General features: G+C 44.3%; 5 protein-coding genes and 1 long non-coding RNA gene across 10 annotated transcripts; 4 read left to right on the top strand and 2 right to left on the bottom strand.

The window, feature by feature from the left end:
* The first annotated feature begins 83 nt into the window (after positions 1-83).
* LOC148405562 (amphoterin-induced protein 2-like) lies at positions 84-4,578 on the top strand. 4 transcript variants are annotated; one of them, XM_088406031.1, is made up of 4 exons: positions 84-210; positions 298-450; positions 1,115-2,679; positions 3,363-4,578. In XM_088406031.1, exons 3-4 carry the CDS (start codon positions 1,186-1,188, stop codon positions 3,408-3,410), a joined length of 1,542 nt encoding a protein of 513 aa, XP_088262157.1. In that variant the 5' UTR covers positions 84-210; positions 298-450; positions 1,115-1,185; the 3' UTR covers positions 3,411-4,578. The 4 variants fall into 4 exon arrangements, 3 of the variants coding, with proteins under 3 accessions (XP_088262157.1, XP_088262156.1, XP_088262158.1); XR_015864127.1 differs by lacking the exon at positions 84-210 and having other exon boundaries at positions 224-450; positions 3,363-3,491; positions 3,561-4,578; XM_088406030.1 differs by lacking the exon at positions 84-210 and having other exon boundaries at positions 224-450.
* Positions 3,500-21,784, top strand: LOC148405558 (uncharacterized; the record flags this gene model as incomplete). The annotated part of the gene is made up of 11 exons (XM_088406027.1): positions 3,500-3,652; positions 5,115-5,145; positions 15,100-15,302; positions 15,375-15,473; positions 15,559-15,648; positions 15,737-15,847; positions 15,930-16,047; positions 16,127-16,787; positions 16,931-16,983; positions 17,344-18,511; positions 21,664-21,784. Coding segments are annotated over 11 exons (2,691 nt in total), but the record flags the coding sequence as incomplete, so codon positions are not given.
* LOC148405561 (uncharacterized) lies at positions 9,827-12,657 on the bottom strand. 2 transcript variants are annotated; one of them, XR_015864138.1, is made up of 3 exons: positions 12,137-12,657; positions 11,911-12,065; positions 9,827-10,751 (listed from the first exon to the last, which is right to left on the bottom strand). It is a non-coding gene; the product is annotated as an uncharacterized LOC148405561 (long non-coding RNA). The 2 variants fall into 2 exon arrangements; XR_015864137.1 differs by having other exon boundaries at positions 11,911-12,094; positions 12,249-12,657.
* LOC148405560 (uncharacterized) lies at positions 11,915-14,311 on the top strand. Its single transcript, XM_088406045.1, has 4 exons — positions 11,915-12,572; positions 13,212-13,356; positions 13,528-13,674; positions 13,835-14,311. The coding sequence occupies exons 2-4, from the start codon at positions 13,266-13,268 to the stop codon at positions 13,969-13,971; spliced, it is 375 nt and encodes a 124-aa protein (XP_088262171.1). The 5' UTR covers positions 11,915-12,572; positions 13,212-13,265; the 3' UTR covers positions 13,972-14,311.
* apex1 (apurinic/apyrimidinic endodeoxyribonuclease 1) lies at positions 18,735-20,849 on the bottom strand. Its single transcript, XM_088406037.1, has 5 exons — positions 20,825-20,849; positions 20,120-20,254; positions 19,881-20,047; positions 19,616-19,808; positions 18,735-19,537 (listed from the first exon to the last, which is right to left on the bottom strand). Exons 2-5 carry the CDS (start codon positions 20,178-20,180, stop codon positions 19,023-19,025), a joined length of 936 nt encoding a protein of 311 aa, XP_088262163.1. The 5' UTR covers positions 20,181-20,254; positions 20,825-20,849; the 3' UTR covers positions 18,735-19,022.
* Positions 21,670-23,680, top strand: osgep (O-sialoglycoprotein endopeptidase). Its single transcript, XM_088406035.1, has 11 exons — positions 21,670-21,787; positions 21,866-21,985; positions 22,055-22,230; positions 22,296-22,391; positions 22,460-22,509; positions 22,573-22,651; positions 22,720-22,785; positions 22,881-22,971; positions 23,040-23,115; positions 23,259-23,357; positions 23,414-23,680. Exons 1-11 carry the CDS (start codon positions 21,673-21,675, stop codon positions 23,451-23,453), a joined length of 1,008 nt encoding a protein of 335 aa, XP_088262161.1. The 5' UTR covers positions 21,670-21,672; the 3' UTR covers positions 23,454-23,680.
* Positions 23,681-23,682: the final 2 nt, after the last annotated feature.

The raw sequence follows: 23,682 nt of genomic DNA, 5'->3' as shown, positions 1-23,682 counted from the left end.
TTTGAGGTAGTACTTGATATCAAAAGTTGAAGAATATCCACGCGATCATCTTCGACCTTGCATTTGCCGGCATTAGCGCGGCAGTGTTGTGCAGCTGCAGCTTTTCCTCACTCACGCACTCCAGTGGCGCGCGTGCGACGTGCCGCGGTGGCTTCCGTCTTTCCAGCGCCTCCGTCCCCTCCCACTAGCGTCACTCAAGTCGACCTCCAGGTGAACAGTTCATTCGCAGCTTCCCTCTCCCCCCCGTCGCTTCTGGAGGCGCGCGCACGCCAGCCGAGCCGGCCGTCTGCTTTTCAGGGTTGCACAATGTTGCGCCGCGCCGCCGACCCCTGCCCAGTTGCGCTTTGAGCCCCGCGCGGAAGGATCGCGCGCGGTCCGAGCGTGGATGCAGAAGCTAACGTGGACAAAAGGATGTTTGTTTGAACGGGCGGCAGCTGTGTGGGCGTCAAGGTGAGCACGCAGCCTGTTTATTCTTTGCTTTTTATTTCCGTTCCCAGACGCGATAGGAGGCAGAATTCTCCCCATGTGTGCTTTCTTTATCCGACAGTTGTTTCAAACGCACTTTTCGAAGTTGCGTGGCATTTGAGCTAACGTTCTAGACGACGGTAGTAAATGTATGTTATCTGTCAAACTGTGTACAAGATATGTCATTACAAAGATAGTAAGAATTCCATTTTTTCCTTTAGTTACTTTTCATCTCAGCTGACTATGTTTTTCATAACAAGTACTTACATTTCAGTGCTTTCCCTCACCAAGCACACACTTGATATTGCAAGTGCGCCAAGCATTTTTTTTTTTGGAGGAAAATCTCCTTTTTAATCAAATGTTTACAAAGACTTTTTGCAGCATGGCTCATGTTTTGTGAAATATGACACTTCTCGTAGGAACAAAGTTCAACAAATATTTAATTTGGCCTGCAAAAGCAAATCCATAATCCTTGCTAAAATATATATCAAGTTTATTTTTTTTAAGGCAATAATGAGGTTACTGTCGGCTGTCCATCCGATGTCAAAACTAGCAATCCATCAATTTGTTGTGTACAGGTATATACAATATGGCCTCCGATTTAAAGTATGAAAATAAGGACCTCCTGTTTTGCGTGGTTGTTCCTCAGATCCCCCTCCACTGACATGTGCAAGCCACGTGAGGCGGCAAGCTGAGTCTCGGCCCTGAGGGAGAAGCAGGATGCGTCCCATCACGTCGCATCCCTCCAGCCGGAGCGGCGTCAGCCCCGCGTGCGCCGCCCTGCTCCTCTCGCTGTGCCTCGGCTTCCCTCCCTGGGCGCTGGCGTGCCCGCCCGGCTGCGTTTGCGCCAGCGATATCGTTTCGTGCAGCGGCTGCAATCTGTCTGCGCCGCCCCCCGACCTCCCCGGCTACGCCGCTCGCTTAGACCTGAGCCACAATACCCTGACGGCGCTGCCCGCCGATTGGATCCCGCGACCGTTTGAGCGGCTGGCCGCTTTGCTCCTCGGCCGCAATCGCATCGTCCGAATCGAGGCCGGCGCCTTCGCCGCCACACCTCATTTGCTCCACTTGGACCTCTCGTCCAACAAACTATCAATACTCAATTCGTCGATCTTCAACGGCCTCGCGGAGCTAAGAGAGCTGCTGCTGTTTGGTAACCAGATCGTCCAGATCAATTCTAACTGCTTTAGTGCTCTCCGAAGCCTGGCCAAGCTCTACTTGTCTGGGAACGGGCTGACATCACTTCCCGCAAACCTCTGGGCCGGAGGAGAGCCTCTCAACCTGACTTTTCTCGACGCGTCATCCAACAGGCTCGCCAGCGTGCACCTTCGCTCCTTGCTTTCCCTGAGCCAACACGGTGGAATTTATTTGCAGGGAAACCCTCTCGTGTGCGACTGCGCTTTACTGGCTCTGCTCCGCTACTGGACTTGGAAGCAATATCGCCCCCTGTTGGACTTTAAAGATGAGTACCCGTGCATGGATGACGTGGTCCCCAAGTTAAATTGCAGCCTGGTTGATGATGATGACGTGTCGAGCGAGGTGGGAAGCTACCAAGTGGATCCGGGTAAATGGTTGTGGTTGGCATGCCCGGGATTCGCCTCGCCGCCGACGAAGGAGCCCGTGGTCTTCTGGGTGACGCCCACAAGAGTGGTGGATTCATCAGCGCAGCATCCAAGCGCTCACCTGGCAGTCCTGCCTAACGGGACCCTGGAGATAAGAGGAGCGCTGATGGAGGATTCCGGCGCGTACGTGTGCGTGGCGGCCCACGGGCGCCGATCCGACCCCGCCGCGTCTCCCGAGGTCAACGTGGTCGTGGGAAACGTGAGCTCGGTGGCCGCCAGCGGCCTGGCACATCGGGGCGGGGCCGAGCATTTCAACACGGCTTTCACCACTCTGGCTTCCTGCGTGGTCAGCATCATACTGGTGCTCCTCTACCTCTACCTGACGCCGTGTCGGTGCAGAGATAACAGGGGCGGGGCCTCGGGGGGGTGCGGAGGTCGAGCGATCGTCCTCTGTTCGGACCCCAGGGAAGTCGAGTCCGCGCAGCGGAGGTCCAATGGGAAAAGGGTGGCGTTCTTGGAGCCTCGAGCGGAGGACCGCGATAGCGCCGGTGCAAAGTCGCCGGTTGTCAACACCAGTCACGCCACCACCGAGGGAATTCTGAAAAACGGAAGCAGGACAGTGGGACAGACCCTCACAGACGCGGCTCTCATGGTATAACAAAACATCATGACATCTAAGAAGAAAATATAGGCTAGTCGGCCAACGTTAGGGATATTCCGTTTTTGGGTGAACATTTACAGTCGAATTATTCTTCGCAATGCTTTGTTCCCCCTAACCAGCGCAAAAAAACGTTTTGAATGAAAAAAAAAAAAACGTAAACATCAAGAATACGTAAAACATCAAGGTCTGATGCGTTGAATTTTCTCTAGGTGTATTTTATTCAGCAAGTCCAAAAAATAAATCGCTATAACACAATTTAGCAATAATATATTAGTATTTCTTAATTCACAAAACGAGCTGGAGTACGCAAGTTGCTTCCTGTTCCAGTTAATTTCCTCTTAATTTGAAAAGAACGCTGTACAGTTGTACAAGCGGTTGGACTTGGGCCTTAAATTGTTTTTTTCTTGCAAGAAAAAGCATTAAATCAAATTTGATACCTGCAAAAACCCTTTTAAAAATCTCGCACCCTGTGCCGTGCCTTCACGTACCCCCTGAGGTTCTTGTACCCCAATTTGGGAACCGGCGACCAAATGATTCTAAGTCAAATTAAGTTTACCCGCATGAGCGTTTTCGCATCATCCTGGAATTGTCACCTGAAAATCCAATATCCCTAACTTTTTTTTTTAAGTAATGTATCAACATTTCACTAATATCCTGACTGTGTTTATATGAAGACTCCACATGGAAATGATACCACAGCAGAGATCTGGAAGATGATCTAAACGCGAGCGGCGGAACAGTCACACTCCAGTCGATGAAGCGCCACAGCAGCGAAGCTTATTATCGAGTCTGACTGACTATTGGTAATTAAAAGACATTCCGAGCTGCGCAAACACCACCGCAGAAACCAATCCAAGCGTCTTTTATTATAGATCAAAGTGTGTCTGCTGTGCATTTGAGTTATTTTACACTGAGGAAGGAGACGTTCGACTACAGTCACGACCGCAACCCGTCGACAGTTTTGGTAAGATGGAACAATGTAGCACTTGGCGGTAAAAAAAAAACCGATGCATTGTGATGGAATTTTCACCATTAATTCATGCACATTTATATACGTATAATAGTGTAATTGTTTAGTGTGATGTCTTACCCACTGCAGTGTCATTAAGAGTGATCTGGTTGAAATCAGATATTTGCATGCTTTAACAGCTCGCTGTAATACCCAAGTAAACATTAATCTTCTAGGACGTCCATATTGAGAAGAAACAATTTGCTAACATCACCGTTCTAACGAAGTGCATCGTCATTAAAATGTTGGTAAAATCTCAACAAATCTCCATTCGCAAAGCATATTAAAACCGTTTTGCAGTGCTGTATTAAAAGCACTTTAAAAACCGGATCTAGCATATCGCGTCAAAACGCAGTGGATTAAAAATGTTAACACGCCGTGTAGACTTTTTATATGCACCGCATGTCTCAAAATGTCAGCCGACTCGATGGTGGAACGCAATCGAGAAATTGTACGCAACATTTGCTTCTCACTTTGCGCTTTGAAGGTCAAAAGTGGCAGGCATGTGACTGATCCGTCTTTGCCGTGGCTTTTTCGTTGGAATAAAAAGCGCTTTTCATGCCCTTGCTCATCTTTTGCCGGATTTATAGAACGCGAGGTTCCAAAGCGAAGTAACTGAGGATTGACCCTTGGTGCCAGAAAAAAAAAAGGCAACGGAGTGAAGTATCATTCAGGCCATATTGGTGTCATCCAATGAGGAAAGGTGTGACCTACATTCTCCCTTTGTCTGATATTTTTAGCTCCGTGGTGTCGTTTCCAAGGTGCCAAGAAGCTTGTGTTGCTTCTACACGTGTCCTGTCCACTTCATATGATATATTTTTTTGTTTTGGTGTTCCGTTAGAACGCGCATAGGCATAGTAAAAAGTGTTCTGTCAAAAGTGCGCGCGTGTGTTGTTTTGTGCCTCCCAAGATTTTTCGGCGCCGCGCGGAATATAAAGTCCGTTCGGGCGATCAAATGTAAAGTAGGGTTACATCAGAAGGATTTAAAGCGCGGAAAATAACCTCTTAGTGAGTCAGCAAATCACAATTTCCCCAAAAATCCTCTTAGGGCCTTTTCGTTTGCGAGGGAAAAAGTGAAACCTTCAAGCCTGTTTTTGCCCTTTTTTTTTTTTTTTTTTTTTAACGTGATTGGAGAGTTAGCTAGGGGACATAATGGGTCTTCTCCAAAAGTGTGATTCTCTCAGAGGTGACGTGGAAATTGGCTGCCGTTGAATAGAGACACGTTGCCGGTGGTTCCCATTGGGACCAATCTAGAAATACCGCTCCCAAGGACGAGGTGTTTTTCACATCTTAACATGTTGACTTAATGACTGAGCCCACAACACTTTCACGACTGGGTATGATGCATTTTCAGTGTAGGTAGAATTAGCTGCCATTTTGAATATGAACTAATAAACACCTCTATTAATATTTGCAGCTTGATCAAGCCTGCAAAAGATTCAAGATCGGTAAGATATTTTTCTTTATTATGCATCTAACATTTGGAAGGTATTGTCTTTAAAAAAAACTTGGTGTTTTTAGTCATTCCCACTTTGTCAAACTAAAGAGAATTAATTCATCGAAAAACTGCTGTATTTTAAACAACCTCACAACTTTGCAATGGGATGTCAGCTAGCGTAATGCTAACGCAAAATGCGAAACATAACAGACGAGCTAACGATTAGCATCGATCGTCGTGACGAATGAAGTTGTTGACGTCCGGTCATCGCGGGCAGGTATCCTGCATGTTTTCGAACCTTCTCTCTCAAGCACACCTGATTCAAATGATTAGAATCATTTTCAAGCTGCCGCAGAGCATCCTAAGATTTGAATCAGGTGCGTTGGAGTTGCAAAACTGCAAAACACGCAGATAAACAATAGCTGTTTAAACACAAATATCAATTATCACAGGCATATATTCTTTATCCTCTCGCTAACTTTTCAATGATTGCAGCTGATTTAGTCACAAAATTTGTGTTTGTTGGCCTCTGTATGCAAAATACTACCCCCTGCTGGCCAGTACATGCATATTGAAAGGCGCAAGAATTTCAGTTTGAGACGGAATCTGTCGGGCCGTCTGTTATCGTTGCAATTTTAAAGCAACAGAGCCAGGTGCACATTCGCCTCAACGCACCCGCCGCTGACTTGCAGTCCTTTAATATCCGAACAGTAAAATAATTTTTCCAGCCATGACAGGTGCTAAAAGATAAAGGTTCCATTACACAACAACATTTTAGCAAGGTCGTAATGTGAAGGCACATGACCACTTCGCTTAGCTTTAATGAATACTGCTTTGATCAATATCCACTAGGAAGCATTCATCTTTTCAGCGCCGGAGTGGAAAATGTAATAATTTCCTGACAAGCCATAAGTCAAACGTTGGAGAAAGTTTAATGAAAGTGGCAGTCGTATTGCTAAAATAGCAACATTAATGTGACGTGTGCTGTATAATGACTCCATTTGGCAAATGCTTCCCGCTGTTTAATTAACCTGCCTTATGAGCTTATATGGTCCATTCACCTTCTTCTGACTGTTACCCAGAATGGTGTAATTTAAAAGGAGCTCGTTTACCTGAAGAAGAAAGTCCTTTTTTTCTCTCTCTTTTTTTTTTTTTTAGTCAGCATGGCCCCATGTCAGCCTACTGCTTGTTAAGAAAATCTTTTGTAGGAGTCCTATTATTATCCCGCATGCTTTAAATCTGCATGGGGCGATTTGTAATTTCCACCCCGAGTCTTGGAAAGCAGTGACGGCTCACGTGTTGGACAAATGAATGAAAGCTTGTCAAACATGCATCAAAATTTAACGGCACGTGAGAGAAAACGGTGTTCACGGCACAGCCGTGTATGTTCTGCTATTTGGAGCGTGCATGTGCAAACCTCCGTGGAATTTCAACCATTTACACTGTTTGCGCAGGTATTGCAGCGGACTTGCATCCTATGTGTCCAGTGCTTTTAATATGGAATTATATGGGGAGGGGTTAACCTTGCAAATTGGGAAATCTGAGCCGATTGAACACAAAGCTGTTATTTTGTTAAATGACAGATTACACAGTTTAAGGTAGCTTCTGCCATCTAGTGGAAGATCTTTAACCTATGGTTATGGTCTAGGTATGGTCTATGGTCTAGGTTTAGATCAAATTGGGGCCTTCGGTGGGGTAGGTGAGGATTAAAAAGGTTATCTGCAATTCAATATCAGCAATCATAATTTAACACTGTATTGCTATAGAAGTGGTAGTTTTCAAATTAAGAGCAAATGAATAAGAACATGAGAGCCGTTTGCTAAATTGCGTGATTTCTTTGCAAAATATTATGTTAAGGTGGCGCTGTGGTTAGCACGTCCGTCTCTTGAGTTGGTATAGCTGAATCCAGCTCCATTTTTTTGCCGTCGCGCGCAGACGGCAGATTTGTAGCAACGAATCCACCGCGCCTCTCGCCGCAGTCAAGTCGGTTAGCTCCCGTGCAGATGAGTTGGACAGCCAACTCTCCGTGCAGCTTCCTTCCTTTTCAATCGCTCCCTTGGAAACGCCGATGCTCTCCTGAGCCGCCGTCTGGTAATTGCTCGGCTTTTCTGTGCAGCCCGGGCGCACGGCAACGGAAGATGACAATGGCGCGTGACACATTCGCAAACACTTTCAATCACTCGAAACGGCAACATTTGAAGAAGAAGTGCGTCCTGTGTTGAAATTCCCCGAGCGATCTTATTCGGCGAGGGGGTGAATCTATAAGGAGCCCTCGCGACTGATTCCTGACAATAACGTTCTCGTCGTTGGCGAGGAGCAAATTCGGTTTCGCCGACAGCTGTCGACGACGCGAGGCTGATAGCGATCACTTATGAAAGGAGATGAAGGACAAGGAGTCGTGTCTTTTCATGTTCTAGGACTGGATTGAGACCAAACATGTTTCATGCTGTGTTTATGTAATCACGATGCCTCAGTGGGGAAGCAAACACACACACACACACACACACACACACACACTGTGAGAGTGGTATTTTATGTGTGTGTGTGCAGGAAATGGGTTACTTAAAAGCAGGGGGATGAGTGTCAACATTCAAAATTGGACATGCGGTACCAACTTCATTTTGTTGGCTTTTGAGCCGTCCTACATTCATGAAAATGATCAATCTCGTGCATGTGTCAATTTATCTAAATTGATCACTTTTTACCGCGTAATAATCGTTAGTTTGACCAAACATTGGCGGTTATAGATGTTAAAGATCCATTTCCGTCTTTTATTTCACAGTCTGCTTTCATACGGGACCGAAGGCAATTTAGTTGTGAACGATTGTTCGATGACCGAAAACGTTCGGTTAATTTGGGGGTGAGTTGTCCATTCAAGCTATTATCTTTGCAAAGGTGGAATATCTTATGCAAATGAGCGCCCTTCATTCGATTGTGCGGGAATTGTGCGGGCGTCGCTGATGTGATAGCGTGTCGATGTTCTTGTGCTGAATCAGCTTTGCGTTTCCGTTGCACAAAGTGTTTGCATCTTGGGGCGCTAATCGTTTTTTTTTTTAAGGACCTTGCTTCATTAACATCATCTGTTCTTTGCAAAAAAGTGCAAGATCCTGTGGCAATTAAAAAAAAAGTCCAGCTATTGTGCCACAAGGGCTGTTTATAGCCTTGGAGAATAAAAGTGTGCAGCTTTTTGTCCATTCGTGAAAAAGACTTTTTTTTTTCTTTTTCAAAATCAATAACACATCATGAGCAATGACGTTTAGTAAAATCGTGTTTTATGCATTCCTGTTGTGCTCCAGCCTGAGTACAGATTTTGTACGTGTCGGCTAATTTTATGTATGTGTGTGGCGTATGCTGACTTTTTAATTGCTCCACTGGGGATTTATACTTTTAATTGAATTCTCAATGCGTGCACATTGTGCCTTATTCCACTCAGCCACTGTTATCATCAGGTAAACTTGGCATTTTCCAGTGATGTGTTTGGGATCCAATTTTAATGTCGCAAATGTCTTTCTTTTAAACGGGGGTGTGTAGACTTTTCCAAATAATCAATGTCGTTTTTCTACATTTTCTGCTCATTTTGAAAACAGCACGACCCCCATATTTTCCTCTAGTGGCGTTAGTTGCAGAAATCGCCAAAAAAAAAAAAAAGTATTGATTCATTTATTCCGCCCAGGCGATATAAAAAAAAATACCCATTAATGGATATTTAGTATTCATTGGGCATTTGTGGCCATGCATCGATTTAGATCCAAATGCTGAAATAGCAAAAGAAATAAATGTGCTAAGCACATAACAAAGAAAGCTGAGTCAAATCCTTTGAGTCGCTGTGGATCTTGTCTGTGCCCTTTAAAAATGTTCTGATCCGCTATTTCAGTGGACGTGTTGGGTCACAGCCAGGGCCGCACTTGAGCAGCTAGCCACATCCTCAAGATGTTATTACCATATTTCCCTGTCCCTCAGTGTGTGTGTGCCGTGTTCCGATTGTTGACTAAAATGTCATTATTTTGCCTTTACATTGAGCAAATAAGTACGATCCTTGATGCAAAAGAGGAATAGTCAAAGGGGTCAAACTGGAATAGAAACGCTGTATGTCCACCAAGCGACGGCATTAACAGGAGATTTAAGATAAAAAAAATGATCATTTTAGTTCTTTGCGGCATTTCGACCTTTATAGCGTGCTGTACTGTACATGTGTGCAAACAACCCTACAAGGCAATTCACAAGCGCTTCTTATCAGGCAGCTGCTGCCTTGACATTTCAAAAATGGACGCTTTTTTCCAGGGGTGCGCCGCGGATTACGCGAGCAATAAAAGGCGTCTCCCGAACGCATGTGATCCATACGAGAACGGGGCTCGGGGTTGTTGTGGAAACTGGCCAAAGACACGTTGGAGTAATGAGAGATGGGATTAACCGCCAGTGTTAGGTGGTTGCCTTTTGCGCCTGGGAGAGTGGATCCGACAGAACCTTTTGTGTTTCATTTGGAGCGGTCGCACAAATGTGGGGGGGTGAACGTGTGCATCCGTTACCTGCTTACACCCCATGAGATGGTGTTTCTGTAAGGCGGTGATTTTCAAAGTGTTACCCAGGCTTCAACCAGTGTATTTCCTGTAAAACTATCTAAAAAATATAATGAAAAGGCTTTTAACAGAAAGTCTTGAGCATATTTGAAATAACCAAACAATATTTAACTATTGATGCTGAAGTCCATTTTTAATTAACGAAACAAAAAAAAAGTATATTTCGAACTTGGACATAGGAGAACGCAAGGAGTATTAGACATGAAAAGACAACAATCTGATAAGACGTGAACCTAAACAGGGAACTAAATACACTCAAAATAATTAGGCAACAAGGAATACCTGGACAAGAAACAATTGGAGCAGGGAGCTGATAGGTCGAAACAAAGGGGCGGAAACTAGATTTCAAACTTAACACATTGACCCAGATATTTTTCATGCTTTGCCATGTAAGTGGGCAGGTTAACTTAAAAAAAAAAAAAAAACTTTACAATTGATGTCAGTAAAGGGATTTGCAACGTTTCTGATTGATTGCTTTTCCTCTATGTACATTTAATATGACAAGGGTTCAAAAAGGGGCAAAGGCGTGCAATAATATTAGTTTTTGCGGAGGATAAAGATTATATGCCTGAGTACTGGAGTGTTTTGTTTACACCACAAAATCACTGCTAATCATTAGCTCTTGAATGGCATTTTGTATTGTGCATAGCATGACGTTAAACAGAATTACCCAAGCTATGTACGGTACATATTTTCCGTTTGTGAAGGGCGGCTTACGAATAAATAGGCAAATGTCATCCAGTGTCGAACTGTGTGCATTTATTATTGCAGTGCCCTTGAGATATCGAACCGAAGGATGCTAATTATGTTTTAATGGAAGGGGCTGCCATTACCGCTAATCTAAGACTCACCACATCATTATCCGGCAGACTATAAGATCGATGGCGCTGGGATTTTCAGTTCACCGGGTCGCATCGTTCACACTGTAGCAGAAAGTAAGGAAATTGTCCTACTCCGGGGCCGCGCTGGCAAACCGAGGCGCCGTTGCCTTTTCCCGGCCGCCGGCTCCGGCGCACCTCGCATCCACTCATTTCTCAATCTGCCAAAATGTAGGATATGGCAGAAATGTCAGATATTATCCTCCCCTGACAGCCTTATGTAAGTCCCGCGCGTGTGTCAGGGATAATCCTCTTAGTGGGAGAAGGGGTCGCCTTAATGGGAAACAAAACAGTTTGCCTCCCCTGTCCTCTGCTTTTAATAATCAAAATGGAATTTGCATGACGGCCACTGTGTAGGAGTAATCCTCGCTAGAGGACACCGCCGTGGTTCCGGTCTATACTATTTTTTCCGTGTTAAAAGGGGGCGAGGGATTAAGAAGGATGTCGACGCAAACTTGATTGTTTTAATGGACAAAGGTGTGTGTTGTGGTCAGGGTGACACTTTCAGCATATGAACAGATTAACTTGATCTGATGTGCTTCATTTTCAGAGCGTTTGACATTTTTGTGGGTGTATGTGTGTGTATATATACGTATATTGCATATATATGTGTATGTGTGTATATATATATATATATATATATATATATATATATATATATATATATATATATATATATATATATATACACACACCATGTATTCATAACAGCGACTAAGATCCATCTAATTAAAGAAATAATACCTCACTTCTTGATATGACTTTACTAGCAAAGCTCACGGATGCTCTCTGCTGGTTCTAACAACCTAATACACGATGAGCTGAGAAAATGATGTTATTTCTATACGCCACCATTAAAATGGTATATATGTGCTACAAATGACTTCCCAGTTTAGATGACTAATAAAAAGAGTAAAACTGCCATAGCGTTCGTAAATAGTATTCTTAAAGAGATACTTATTTAGCCGTTTTCAAAAGTAAAAAGTTAATATTTTCTCTATTATGAATTTGGTAACATTTTTAAGTACTATTTATACCTTGAATGGAATCACATGTGTTCAGAGCTCCAATTGCAGCTCGCCTTGTTTTCTGGGTTTGATCATCTGACATTTACAAGCTGAGCTGTGATTGGTTGAGCCAATATGTGATGTAATTTTCAGTTGACAGCAAGTGGAAATGATTTTTAAAGTTAATAATTGTACATGAATCATACTGGTTCACAAATTTATATTTTTAGAGAAAATACGTTTTTACTTCTGAAATTAGCTGAATTTAGTATCCCTTTAAAGGTTTTAAAGCAATTTATTGAAAGGTACTCACCCTTTTTTCGCATTCTGAATGTGGAATTATATGAAAGTACTGTACTGTATCTTTTTTTGCTGTTCAAAAGATAGCCACAAGAGGGCGGTGTTTTACGTAAAATCCTGTTGAAGCGTGTGTCTTTTATCTTCGGCCATCACTTGTTTTTTTTAATTCTGAAAAGTAAACAGAACGCAGTCACCACCTGAAAATAAAAAAAAGAGGTTGTGACACTAAAAAGTCCTACCGAAGCGATTTTAAAGCCGAAAAAAATCCACATTCCCAATGTTTAAATTGTCAGCGGGTTGCAAAGTCTCTTTCTGCTTCGGTGTTGACAATACTTAATAACAGTTACTCACTGTGTACGCCCAACCCTGAGGGAAACTGAACAAGGTCCTCTGGATAGTTTACTCATTGCCACCAAGTGTACCTGTCCCTCAGATGAGCTTTTTTCCTCGTAATACATCTCAAATAGATGACTCAATTTCTCGACTGAATGCCTGCAATGAATGTGAGGGCCCTGCTGTCTCCTCCCAAAAGACAAGGAAAAAAGGGGGACCTCATGTGGAGCCTGCAGGAAAACAAACTTCCCGGGAACTTTAATGAAGGGATTTGAGCAGCTTCTCCGCTGGGGTTGAACTCCAAACTACACTCGGACCACGGCAACGTACATCATTAGCAAGGTTAGTCAAGTTGCAAAATTTCGCAATCGATAATGCAGATGGAGATATTGGAAAGTGTGTTTGCGTGTGTGTAGGCACAGCTGTTGAAAGGATGTGTTGTCTTTTGACAATGCATAAATTTAACTTTGAATGTTTGAAGTCAGTCAATACTTGTCCATTTTAAAATCATGGTTTTATGGCGAGCGTATTATCTAACTCGGGGGGGCAAAGTGCACTGAACTTTGACCCGCTCGCGTTCGCATAGCCGAAAGCCATCAAATGTAATCAAGGTCTTTTCAAAATACAATTACAAGTTGGTGAGATTTCTTTCTCGTTTGTGTGAACCACAAAATGATATTAATCTGTAATATGTGATTTTTTTATCCTGATGATTTAGATAAAATTAAAGACAAACGATCTACAGCATTTGTTCTAATCCCATGTTTTGATATCACTTCATCTTCCATTAATCATCATGTTAAACAGTCTAAATGTGATTTTTTTTTTTTTTCTGGATGTGTAATTTACTGATCATTTATGATCTCTAGAGATTTAAAGAGAAGTTTGAAGCGAATTGAAATAGATTGGAAATTCTTCTGCTCTTTAAACTGTGCCATTTATGTGACCTTCACTGGATGGACGTGATGACTTCTTCTAAAGGTCCTCTGCGTTCCATCTGCCACTCTCACTGGTGACAAGTGACAAGCCTGACAAATGAAGCTCATCCAGACCCAGAATTCCACTTGGGGCTTGCCAGGCTTCTCAGTCACCCGTTGGGAGTCGCCGCCGCAAATGTCATCATACGGTCGGTACACCTTTGACTTGTTTAACGCGCCCATAGCATCATATTGAGTATATTTATTCTTGCTTTAATTTTTAATCACGATTCACTCAGCCCATGCTTACTTGGATCACCCCATACAAACAGGGGAAAACCTTCGGAAGTAAATCTCCCTGTTTTTCCACTCTTTTCCAGATAGTAACGTCATCATCGTGCTGGGCGTGTTGACTTTTGCCCTACAGCTGTGTTTGGCTCTCCTTGTCATGCGGAGATGTTTGAATTTAGACAACAAAGCCAGAGAGGCCGTAGAGAGCCTGCAGACCTTGCAGAAACTTCACATAGGTAGGTGTTTTCCCACAACATTCGTCTTTTTTTTTTTTTTTTGGCTCTTGGCCAGAGTTGATTTAGTCAATGATAACTCCAGTATTCATGTTTGTTCCTGTCATAATTCAAATTCATCTATGCATTGCTTAACTGACAATCTTGTTCCTACCTCCCCAAGATCCCTTGTCCTGCCAACGAGATGTTCCTAAACGGAATCCGTATCAGCCTTATGAAGACTGTTCATCATGTGCGACTGAAACAGCCAAAAACTGTCTCTTTGGACCTTCCATACACTGGGATCTGGTTCAGCACTGAAAGTGTCAATTGCAAAATGTTGAAGCACCTCAAAGAGGAAGAAAACCCTATTGAGTACTTCTTAAAATTGTTGTGTTTTACAAATGTCATGATGGAAATGTATTTCACTGCTCATGTGCAAAAAACACTGATTATAAACTTCTGTATACATGATAAAGAAATGTTTGTTGCTCAGGTAGGTGCAGTTTTGGTCACCTAAGGTCACACATGAGCCGTAAATATTGTTTTTATGTACTCAATATCCATCAAACAGTATTACTACTTTTACTTTACTATTAAAAAAAACGTCCTGAATTATTCACTCACACCATGCAACCTCTAATTAAATCTTATGTGCTTATGCTCATTTTATCTTTTTCACGGGTGACTTGACATTCATTTTTACCGTATGCATATGTATGTTGATATACTATTTAAAACGTAATTATCTATCTTATACAGTATTTTAGTAAACTTTTTTTTGCTGATATGCAGTACTCGGAGCATATGGGTGTAGTTCCAACTATAGCCACCGGGTCGCAGTAATACAAAACATCTCATCGAGTGTTCCCCGTCTTACAAGCAAAGAAGAGCGATGCTCCAAAACATAAACAAATGACTGTAGTTATTTTCACTGTCGAAAACTTGCGTTTAACTGCTGTCAGTCTCACTTTTTGTCCTAGGCTGAGGTTAAGGTTTTAACAGTAGACATACCAGGATTGCTGCCAACGGAACAGTTTGCTATTCCATACAGTTTGTGCGGAGAGCTAACTAGCTAATGGTGGCGATCGGCAACTTTTTACCTGAAAGATGGAGTCGTGCCCTTTTTCATCTATTTCCCAAGGTAGTTTTTTTTGTTAGTGCATGAGTGTCCACGTGATTTTTTTTTTCAACAAAGCAACTTGCACGCATAAACGTCTTCGTGAATTAGTTTTTATCACAAAGCAGCGTGCACCCAAAAATGTGCATAAATAATGATAGAAAAGAATAGCCAACTTGTTGAGGTATTAGTTCAATTTTTAAACTTCTACATAATCATGCGCTGATAAATATATAGAAGTACATCCAAAATGTATTCCTTGTTGCAAACATTTCACATCGTTTGAGAACACTGCATTGGAGTTATTCAAATGTAATTTATTTTTCCAGGTAGTCTCTTACCTTTAGCGTCACTCCGCCTATTGGTGCCCCCTCTGCAGCTTCTATCAGCCTCCATGTGGCAGACTCTGAAGAAACAAGAAGTCAGCAGCTACTGGGAAATGGCCGACTTCGTCTCTTTGGCTGTGGAGATTGTTCCGGAGCTGCTTCTTTACAAGCACAGGATTCAACTCGACCTGGGCTTAAGAGCTAGGGTGTGTACTGTCAAAGGAGTGAGAATGTACCGCAACATCATCAGCATCATTTTCGCTCTTTTCGACTTATAGTACATTCTTGAATTGTGCCGAAGTGAACAGCCGTTGGAATGTGACTTCATCTTGTCTCTTCTGGACAAGCTTAAACAACCAAATAACTCTGCGGGAGACGTGAGTGCTTGCTCAAATCCAATTTCTGCTTGTACTATCTGATTTTGCTGACAGTTGAGACAATTTGTGTGTTCTTATATTGCAGATGAATGAAGAAGAGGAAGCCTTAATGCATTTTATAGAGTTAGTTCAACTTCTGCTCAAGGATCCTGAAAAAAGACAACATTTCCTCTTGGTGAGGAATCATCAGTATGATTTTGCTAAGTTGCGTGAGGTCAAAAGATTTCATTTGAAACATTTTTGGTTTTTATTCCATCGCAAAGGAGGTGTTCCCTTCTCAGTACAGACCCGAGTACGACCGGGATTTGCAATCGCTGTTTTGGGAGTTTCTCTGTCGACTTGCTCAGTTGTTACCCGTTCCTGATCTCAAACAGGTGAGGAGCATCACATGTTAACTGTTACAGCAACAAAGATATATATACATATATATATTTGTTTTTTTTAAATCAATTGCAGACCGTTTGCTGGCTTGAAGCTTCGATATTAGATGAATGCGTACGTTCACTCCCTGAAGCCAACGAGCTCAAGCTTTTGCTCCAGCACCACAAACATTTGATGCATTTTAATCAACATGGTACTCTATCTTTCCGAAACAATTCATGCGATGAATTGGACTTTTTAAACTAACTTGTTTTTTTTTGGGTGGGGAAAAGATGTAGCTCCAGCCACAAGCATAGGTGACAACATCTTCGCCTCGCTCTCAGCCTTTCACGCTTGCAGAACGGCAGAAGCTGAAGAGCAGACGAGCCAAGCAAGCCTGCGTGATGACGGTCACTTGCAAGTGGATGAGGTGACCATAGAGATTGTTGCAGAGGTTGAGGTAGAATCTCAAAATGTCAACTGCCCTTCGGAAGAAAATGGTGCGGGTGAGCAATCAGGAGATGCTGCCTCAAATGTGAGTGAAGGTAAAGAAGAGGAAGGAATGGATAAAAAGCCGCAAAGTTTCGGCCCTCACCGCTGTCCGGATTGTGACAAGAAATTCCAGTTTGCCTCAGCGCTCGCAGCCCATCGGGTCATCCACACCGGGGAGCGTCCCCACCGCTGTTCGGAGTGCGGCCGCTGCTTTTCTTTCCGCCAGGCCCTGAAGCGACACGCAAACACGCACAAGAGCGCACTCGGGCATGGCAAGGACATGGTGGAAGCTGAGTCCCGGTGCGCGCAGAACCAAGTCCTTGCTAACGGTAACGTGCGCACAAGCCCACGCAAGCGCAAACCCACCATGAAGATCCAAGTCATCAACTTGCAGAAACGCATGCACAGCAAGGATAAGCAGGAAGTCAACAGGGAGACCTTGAAGCCTTTGCCCCTCACTTGGTATGTATTCTTCTCTCCTACACACACACACATCTAAAGTTGCCAATTGCATTGAATGAGGTGTCTCGTTGGACTTCAACTATCCTTTTATTCCCTTTATTTTGAAGTATTGTGCCCTTAATCTATTCCTGTTTGTCCAACAGTTCAGAGCATTCGTACTGGTCACCCTCCATCTCAACAAAGGATGCTGATGAAAGTGAGTGTGGATTTTCATTTTATTCCCAGAACATGTTATGTACAATACTAGTACCGCAATATGGTAACATCATTAATAGGATTTGAACTGAAAGTTATTACAGGTTATAGAGTATCATGCAGATCTCAAAATTAACTGAGAAAATACCTTGGCAAAAGGTGCCTACTTTGAATAATCAAAATGATCAAATATTCTGTATCGTATAATATTTTGATTTACCAAGAGCTGCAGCGACAATACTTTCCTCTCAAATATATATTCGCGTTATGGTTTGTTCAAATGTGATCAGTAGGAACAGCAACTTTATCCTCCTGTCAAAGTGTGTGGTCATTTAACCCAAGTACTCCTTCCATCACACAGAGGAGCAGGGATCGCGGCTGAATATGGAGCGCGTTCGCTCCGAGGACACCAAAATGGCTCCCGCTGTTGAAATCAGTCGTTTCACCTGCCAGGACTGCGGCAAGGGCTTCAAGTTCCGCTCCTTGCTTAAATCGCACCAGCGCATCCACACAGGTGAGCAGCCGTTCCTCTGCTCTCAGTGCGGACGGCGTTTCTCCTTCAAGCAATCCTTGGAGAGACACAAGCAGACGCACGAGTCAACTTGCGGGTACGAGTGCGTCATCTGCGGGGAGCTCTCCGAGTCTTTGGCGGCTCAAACGTCGCACATGAGCTCCCACGTGGAGGACGGCCATTTTGCGTGCGCGCAATGCGGCCGCAAATTTGCATGGAAGTCGGCGCTGGTGAGGCACCTCAAGACGCACGGAGCGGGGACTTTGTTGAAATGCCCTCGGTGCGAGCTGACTTTCAGTGGCGCCGGATTCCTCAGCAGGCATCTGCGCACTCACCGGGACGAAGCGGCGGTAGCGGCGGCCCACACCTGCGGCTGCGGCAAGAGCTTCGGCTGCCGCGCGGCGCTCACCGCCCACCGCCGCATCCACCAGAAAGATCGTCCGCACGTTTGCGCCCATTGCGGCAGGGGCTTCCTCTACAAGGGCGGCCTGCTCAACCACATGAAGATCCACTCGGAGGAGATGCCCTTCATGTGCTCCTTCTGCGGCAAGCGCTTCAAGCGGGAGCGCAACATGAAGAAACACGAGCGCTGCCACACCGGCCGCGACGTCTACGCCTGCCCGCAGTGCCACAAGAGCTTCGTGTACAAGGCCACGCTGGTCCGTCACCAGCTGACGCACTCGGGCGAGAGGCCCTACCTGTGCTCCGACTGCGGCAAGGGCTTCTTCTCCCACGGCGAGCTGCTCAAGCACCAGCGCTTCCACACGGGCCACAAGCCCTTCCAGTGCCCGCACTGCGGCAAAAAGTTCACGCAGTCGTGCTACCTCACCATCCACCTGCGCTACCACACGGGCGTGCGCCCTTACTCCTGCGCCCAGTGCGACAAGAGCTTCTTCAGCGCCAGCCGCCTCAAAAGGCACGCGCAAACGCACACGGGGGAGAAACCCTTTCGCTGCGCCGAGTGCGGAAAAGCGTTCAAGCAGTCCTATAGCCTCAAAACGCATCAGCGGACACACAGGTTAGCGTGAAAGCCAGCCTTTATGTTGTGTTAAAACCTCCTCTGCAACTGATAGAGGCTTTTTTTTTTTTTAATATAGTTAAAATATTTCAGGTGAGAATCAATAAATTTACAAGGGTACATACGTTACATGCACACTGGAGCCACTCTCGTGGTGCGTTTTGGGTTCTTCCCTGTATGTCTGCAGGTTTTACAGCATAATAATAACCAGACGTTTGTTCTAGAAATCTTTTTTTTGTTTTTATTATTTGTGTGATGCAAGATAACAGGACAAAAACTCCCAACTTTTTGAAAGAAAGCTTTGAAGTATTTTTTGACGGAAGAACAAACTTTGGACAGATTTTGTCATGGCAATGCAGCAAAACAATCAGGGGCTGCAACAGGTTTGAATATTTGCATGTTTTCGGCACAACCAAACATGAACTCTATTTCAATAGCTCGGCAAACAGAAAAAGGCATTGCGATTGCGACTTTGCATCTAAGCTATTGTTGAATGTACGTCAAGAGGAGGTTAGACAGCAATGTGCAGTGTAATGGGGCAGTGGTCACTCCCCATAGCCTGGTTGCGGATCTTGCTGTCGCACAGACCCGGCACCAGCGAGGAGGACAGCACAAAATAATCGAGTCGCCAGCCCACATTCTTGGACCTGGAATTCATCATGTAGGTCCAGAAGGTGTAGGCGTTGGCCTGCTCGGGGTAGAGCTCGCGGAAGCTGTCGACGAAGCCGGCCTCCAGCAGCTGACCGAAGCCCTCGCGTTCTTCCGGGGTGAAGCCGGCGTTCTTCTTGTTGCCCTTGGGGTTCTTCAGGTCGATCTCCTGGTGAGCCACGTTGAGGTCGCCGCATAGCACCAGGGGCTTCTGCATGTCCAGCTCGCTCAAGTAGGAACGGAAGTCCTCGTCCCAGGTCTTGCGGTAATCTAAGCGCACCAGGCCTCGGCCGGAGTTCGGCACGTAGGCCGTCACCAGGTAGAAGGTGGGGAACTCTGCGGTGATGACTCGACCTTCCTTGTCGTGATCCTCGTTACCTGAGGGAAGAAAATGTGTGTTTTCTTACCTTTTGGCGGGAGAAACCATCATTTAGCGGCACGATGATGGGCGCTCACCAATGCCGTACGTCACTTTGGTGGGCTCGGTTTTGCACAGCATGGCCACGCCGCTGTAGCCTTCCTTGTCGTCCGACACGCACCAGTACTTGTGCGGGTATTCGGGCATGGATGTGATATCGGCCGGCAGGTCTTTCTCCGCGCACTTGGTCTCCTGCAGGCACAGGATGTCTGGGTTCTCCTCCCGCACCCACTGCAAGGGACCAAAGTGTCAACGGGCGGAAAGGGGGGCGAGGAATTTAAAGAAATATCTGGGCCGACTCACATCCAGGCCATTCTTCTTCACCCAAGCTCTCAGTCCATCCACGTTCCAGGAGGTGATCTTCATGTTGGCGTCGCGTCCATCTTTGCTGGTCATTTTGTCCGGGGGGTCTTCGTACAAAATGGGGGCTTCTGGTTCCTTAGTTTTCTTTGCTTTCTTGGTGGTACTTTCTGTAAATTAGGCATGATGGCAGCAAATAGGTCAAAAGAATGAATTTCTTGTTGCGTGCGTTTTGTTCGAACCTGAGGCGACTTCGTTGTCCCCTTCTGCTGTTGCCTCCTCTGCCTTCTTGCCTCGCTTCATGCTTGAACTTGCTCGAATGGCACAAAACACACTTTTCAGACCCGCTACACACACGCGACGCAGAATAAGCGCCGCTAGAAAAAGGAGGTGAAGAAAAAAAATGTAGTCACCAAAGCTGGAATGTGCTCATGGTTGTTTTATCTTTCCTCAGATTACACGTATAATAACGATTGCGATATTGTTTGTTCAAATGATAATGTTAACAATGCTGGCAAAACTCAAAGTTTTGTATAGCTGGAAGTGTTATTATTGTAGTTGCTTTTAAAAGTTATTTGTTTTTGTTTTTTTTAAATGCGCATGATTTCCAATCACACCTCGGTGTCATGCAAAATTGCAACATTAATTCAAACTACCATTTCGCAGCATAATTTGATAAAACTCGGTTGCAGTTATTCCATGATCCAACCATTTTAAATGCAATTCGCATGTTATCTAACACAACTATTAAGTTGCACAATGGCTGATGCTAATATTAGCATTTCGTTGTAACAAAGGCAGCAGGTGGAGGCCTCCTCCAAAAACAGCCATTGAGTTTCTTTCCCTGCTTGGTTAGCTTCAGTCAACGACATCTAATGTCGCGTGTTTATATACGCTCATAGGAAACCGCAAACAAATACTGATTTTCACAGCATGCAAATTCTTACTCGCACTCTTAGCCGGATGCAAAGTCCCGGGCACGCTTCTCTTCTCACTCAGACCAGCACGCACTCCCCTCGATATTCATACAAAAAAAGAATTATAGCGTTGGGGGGGGGGGGGTGCCCAATACGACTAATGTGAGTATTATTACGTTAATATACACAAAGTACTATGAATAAAAACTAAAGTGATTTTTTTATTCTGGGTTATGCGTGTAATAAAAGTATTTACATTAGTGCACTTTGTTTTTAACACATTCTTTATTGCATTTATTTCGCGGCACGCACATGCGCACGCCGAGTTACTAGTTCCCGCGTGCTCCTCCGATTTGTCCTCCTAAATGCCTGACTGGAACTTTAGAAACAATTCGGTATTTCAAAGCAACGAACGCACAAGAAGCGTTCATAGAAGCAATACCGCATGCACTTAATCACGCCATAGAGTTGTTTGATAACAAAAATAAGATATGTGAATTTGTTAGATGAAACGTAGTTATCAGGCGAATTGAGCAGTCGCCTTTGGGTCCTCGGGACTTCACATGGACAAGTCGAGGAAGTGAATGTTTTTGTAGTAAATGTGACGAAATTGGACTAATGCGAATTTATAAAATATCCTCATTCGAACAATCTTGTGGGTGGGTATTTTTACGAAGTATTCTGAGCGATTAAATAAATTATTTGGTTTTTGATCGTAGAATATTATCTGTGCGGCTAGGTGCATGAAATGCAAATGTTTGACAACTAAAGAAGTTTTTTTGTTTGCATCAAAATAACATGTATACCTATACACTACTCTTAATTTTGCATTCTCATCGCAGGCCATTAATCTATTTTTATAATTGCAGATAGCTGCAATGACTGTAGTAATTGGATTTGAAGGCAGCGCCAATAAGATTGGCATCGGGATCATCAGGGATGGAGAAGTACTTTCCAACCCTAGACGAACCTACATTACACCTCCTGGAGAAGGCACGATGTTTTATTTATATATTTTTAATCAACATGGCACCATAAGACCAAAGCTGACTATGTTTTCCCTCTGAACAGGCTTCCAACCCAGTGATACAGCCAGACATCATCGCTCTGTTATACTGACTGTCTTAAAGGAGGCTCTGGAGCGAGCAGGATTACAACCTTCCGATATAGACTGTGTGGCGTACACTAAAGGTTGTTCAGCGTATTGGCGTTGCAGATAAAAAGTTGTGTCATTGAGCAGTCGGTTTGGTTTCTCCGCAGGTCCTGGCATGGGTGCCCCGTTAGTGGTCGTGGCTCTGGTGGCTCGCACAGTGGCTCAGTTGTGGGGCAAGCCCCTCGTCGGGGTCAACCACTGCATCGGCCACATCGAGATGGGCCGACTCATCACCAAAGCGGACAATCCCACCGTGCTTTACGTCAGCGGAGGCAACACGCAGGTTGCTGGGAGAATTTTGCCGCGGTGTGCCCTGATTGGTGTAGTTGATCAACGTTTGCCGTTCAGGTCATTGCATACTCCGAACGGCGATACAGAATATTCGGGGAGACCATCGACATCGCCGTCGGGAACTGTTTGGACAGATTTGCCAGAGTTATCAAGGTTTGTGTTGTGTTGATTTAATCGGAAGTGCACGTGCTGTACACGTGAACTGTTTTTTTTGGGTGCAGATTTCAAACGATCCCAGTCCAGGATACAACATTGAACAGATGGCCAAGAAGTAAGTTAAAGTGACTGTTTTTTGTTTTGATTTTTTGGTCTATTTTTTCCATTTGTTTTGCAGAGGCACTCAGTATGTGGAGCTCCCGTATACCGTAAAAGGAATGGATGTATCGTTTTCTGGGATACTGTCTTACATTGAGGTGAGTGACGGCAATAATTATGCATTTTATAATATCTTGAATTTATTTTGTGTTATTCTAAATAATAGGAAGCTGCGCATAAAATGATTGGATCCGGTCAGTGTACAGCAGAAGACTTGTGCTTCTCCCTACAGGTTAAAATGACTTATGGATAATCATCAAATGGTATTGATTATGATGTAGATGTATGTATCTCGGGACGTATTTGTGTTTTTTTTTTTTCTTTCAGGAGACTGTGTTCTCCATGCTGGTTGAAATCACAGAGCGGGCCATGGCTCACTGCGGTTCCCAAGAGGTTCTCATTGTTGGTGGTGTTGGCTGTAAGTCAACTGATCCTTTAGTAGACCCTTAAAAAAAATAATTGAATCAACAAACATTGTATTCGCAGGTAACCTGCGTCTCCAGGAAATGATGGGGGTCATGTGCAAGGAAAGAGGAGCCAAACTTTTTGCCACAGATGAAAGGTAGACCAGTAAAGGAAACCCTGAGGCTTAAAACTTGCTCCCCATTTCTCCAGTGATATCAATTACCAGACATGTACTAAGGGTGTTTTTTTGCAGCAGCGTCTTTGATATCCTAATTTCGATTAAACGCTACGATGCTGTAGATTCTGTATCGACAACGGCGCCATGATCGCTCAAGCCGGCTGGGAAATGTTTCGATCGGGCCAAGTGACTGAGCTGGAGGATTCGTGGATCACGCAAAGGTAAGGCGCGCTTTGTGTAAATATTCAAAATTTCTAAACTATTATTTGCGTGGCAGGTACAGAACCGACGAAGTGGAGGTGACGTGGAGAGATTGATCGTCGGGAAGGTCACCAAGGGAAAATTTGACTCCGATGATACGAGTAAGCATCTTGGTGCAATGTGGACACGTTCAAATGCTTCTCTCGGGTAGCTGTGATATTTTTATGCATGCGACAAGTTGTATTGGGGGGGGATTACGCTTCAAATATTTCTGCTTCATTGAATATTGTTTGGGTTACTATTGTGGTTGAAATAAACAGAAGACAATATCTAACAAACAACAGC

Source organism: Hippichthys cyanospilos, chromosome 22, assembly GCF_059441005.1.
Source record: "Hippichthys cyanospilos isolate Australia breed blue-spotted pipefish chromosome 22, RoL_Hcya_1.0, whole genome shotgun sequence".
In the NCBI taxonomy this organism is placed as follows: domain Eukaryota; kingdom Metazoa; phylum Chordata; class Actinopteri; order Syngnathiformes; family Syngnathidae; genus Hippichthys; species Hippichthys cyanospilos.
This window is presented reverse-complemented; position numbering and strand designations above follow the sequence as displayed.

Bases quoted from the DNA above. Each gene is read 5' to 3' on its own strand.
- LOC148405562 (XM_088406031.1), top strand. From the start codon at position 1,186: ATGCGTCCCATCACGTCGCATCCCTCCAGCCGGAGCGGCGTCAGCCCC. The intron at 2,680-3,362 runs GTATAACAAAAC...GTTTATATGAAG, and splicing joins TCACAGACGCGGCTCTCATG to ACTCCACATGGAAATGATAC.
- LOC148405560 (XM_088406045.1), top strand. From the start codon at position 13,266: ATGAAGCTCATCCAGACCCAGAATTCCACTTGGGGCTTGCCAGGCTTC. The intron at 13,357-13,527 runs GTCGGTACACCT...ACTCTTTTCCAG, and splicing joins GCCGCAAATGTCATCATACG to ATAGTAACGTCATCATCGTG. The intron at 13,675-13,834 runs GTAGGTGTTTTC...TACCTCCCCAAG, and splicing joins CTTGCAGAAACTTCACATAG to ATCCCTTGTCCTGCCAACGA.
- apex1 (XM_088406037.1), bottom strand. From the start codon at position 20,180: ATGAAGCGAGGCAAGAAGGCAGAGGAGGCAACAGCAGAAGGGGACAAC. The intron at 20,048-20,119 runs GTTCGAACAAAA...CCTAATTTACAG, and splicing joins GGACAACGAAGTCGCCTCAG to AAAGTACCACCAAGAAAGCA. The intron at 19,538-19,615 runs GTGAGCGCCCAT...TTCTTCCCTCAG, and splicing joins CAAAGTGACGTACGGCATTG to GTAACGAGGATCACGACAAG.
- osgep (XM_088406035.1), top strand. From the start codon at position 21,673: ATGACTGTAGTAATTGGATTTGAAGGCAGCGCCAATAAGATTGGCATC. The intron at 21,986-22,054 runs GTTGTTCAGCGT...GTTTCTCCGCAG, and splicing joins CTGTGTGGCGTACACTAAAG to GTCCTGGCATGGGTGCCCCG. The intron at 23,116-23,258 runs GTAGACCAGTAA...ACGATGCTGTAG, and splicing joins CTTTTTGCCACAGATGAAAG to ATTCTGTATCGACAACGGCG.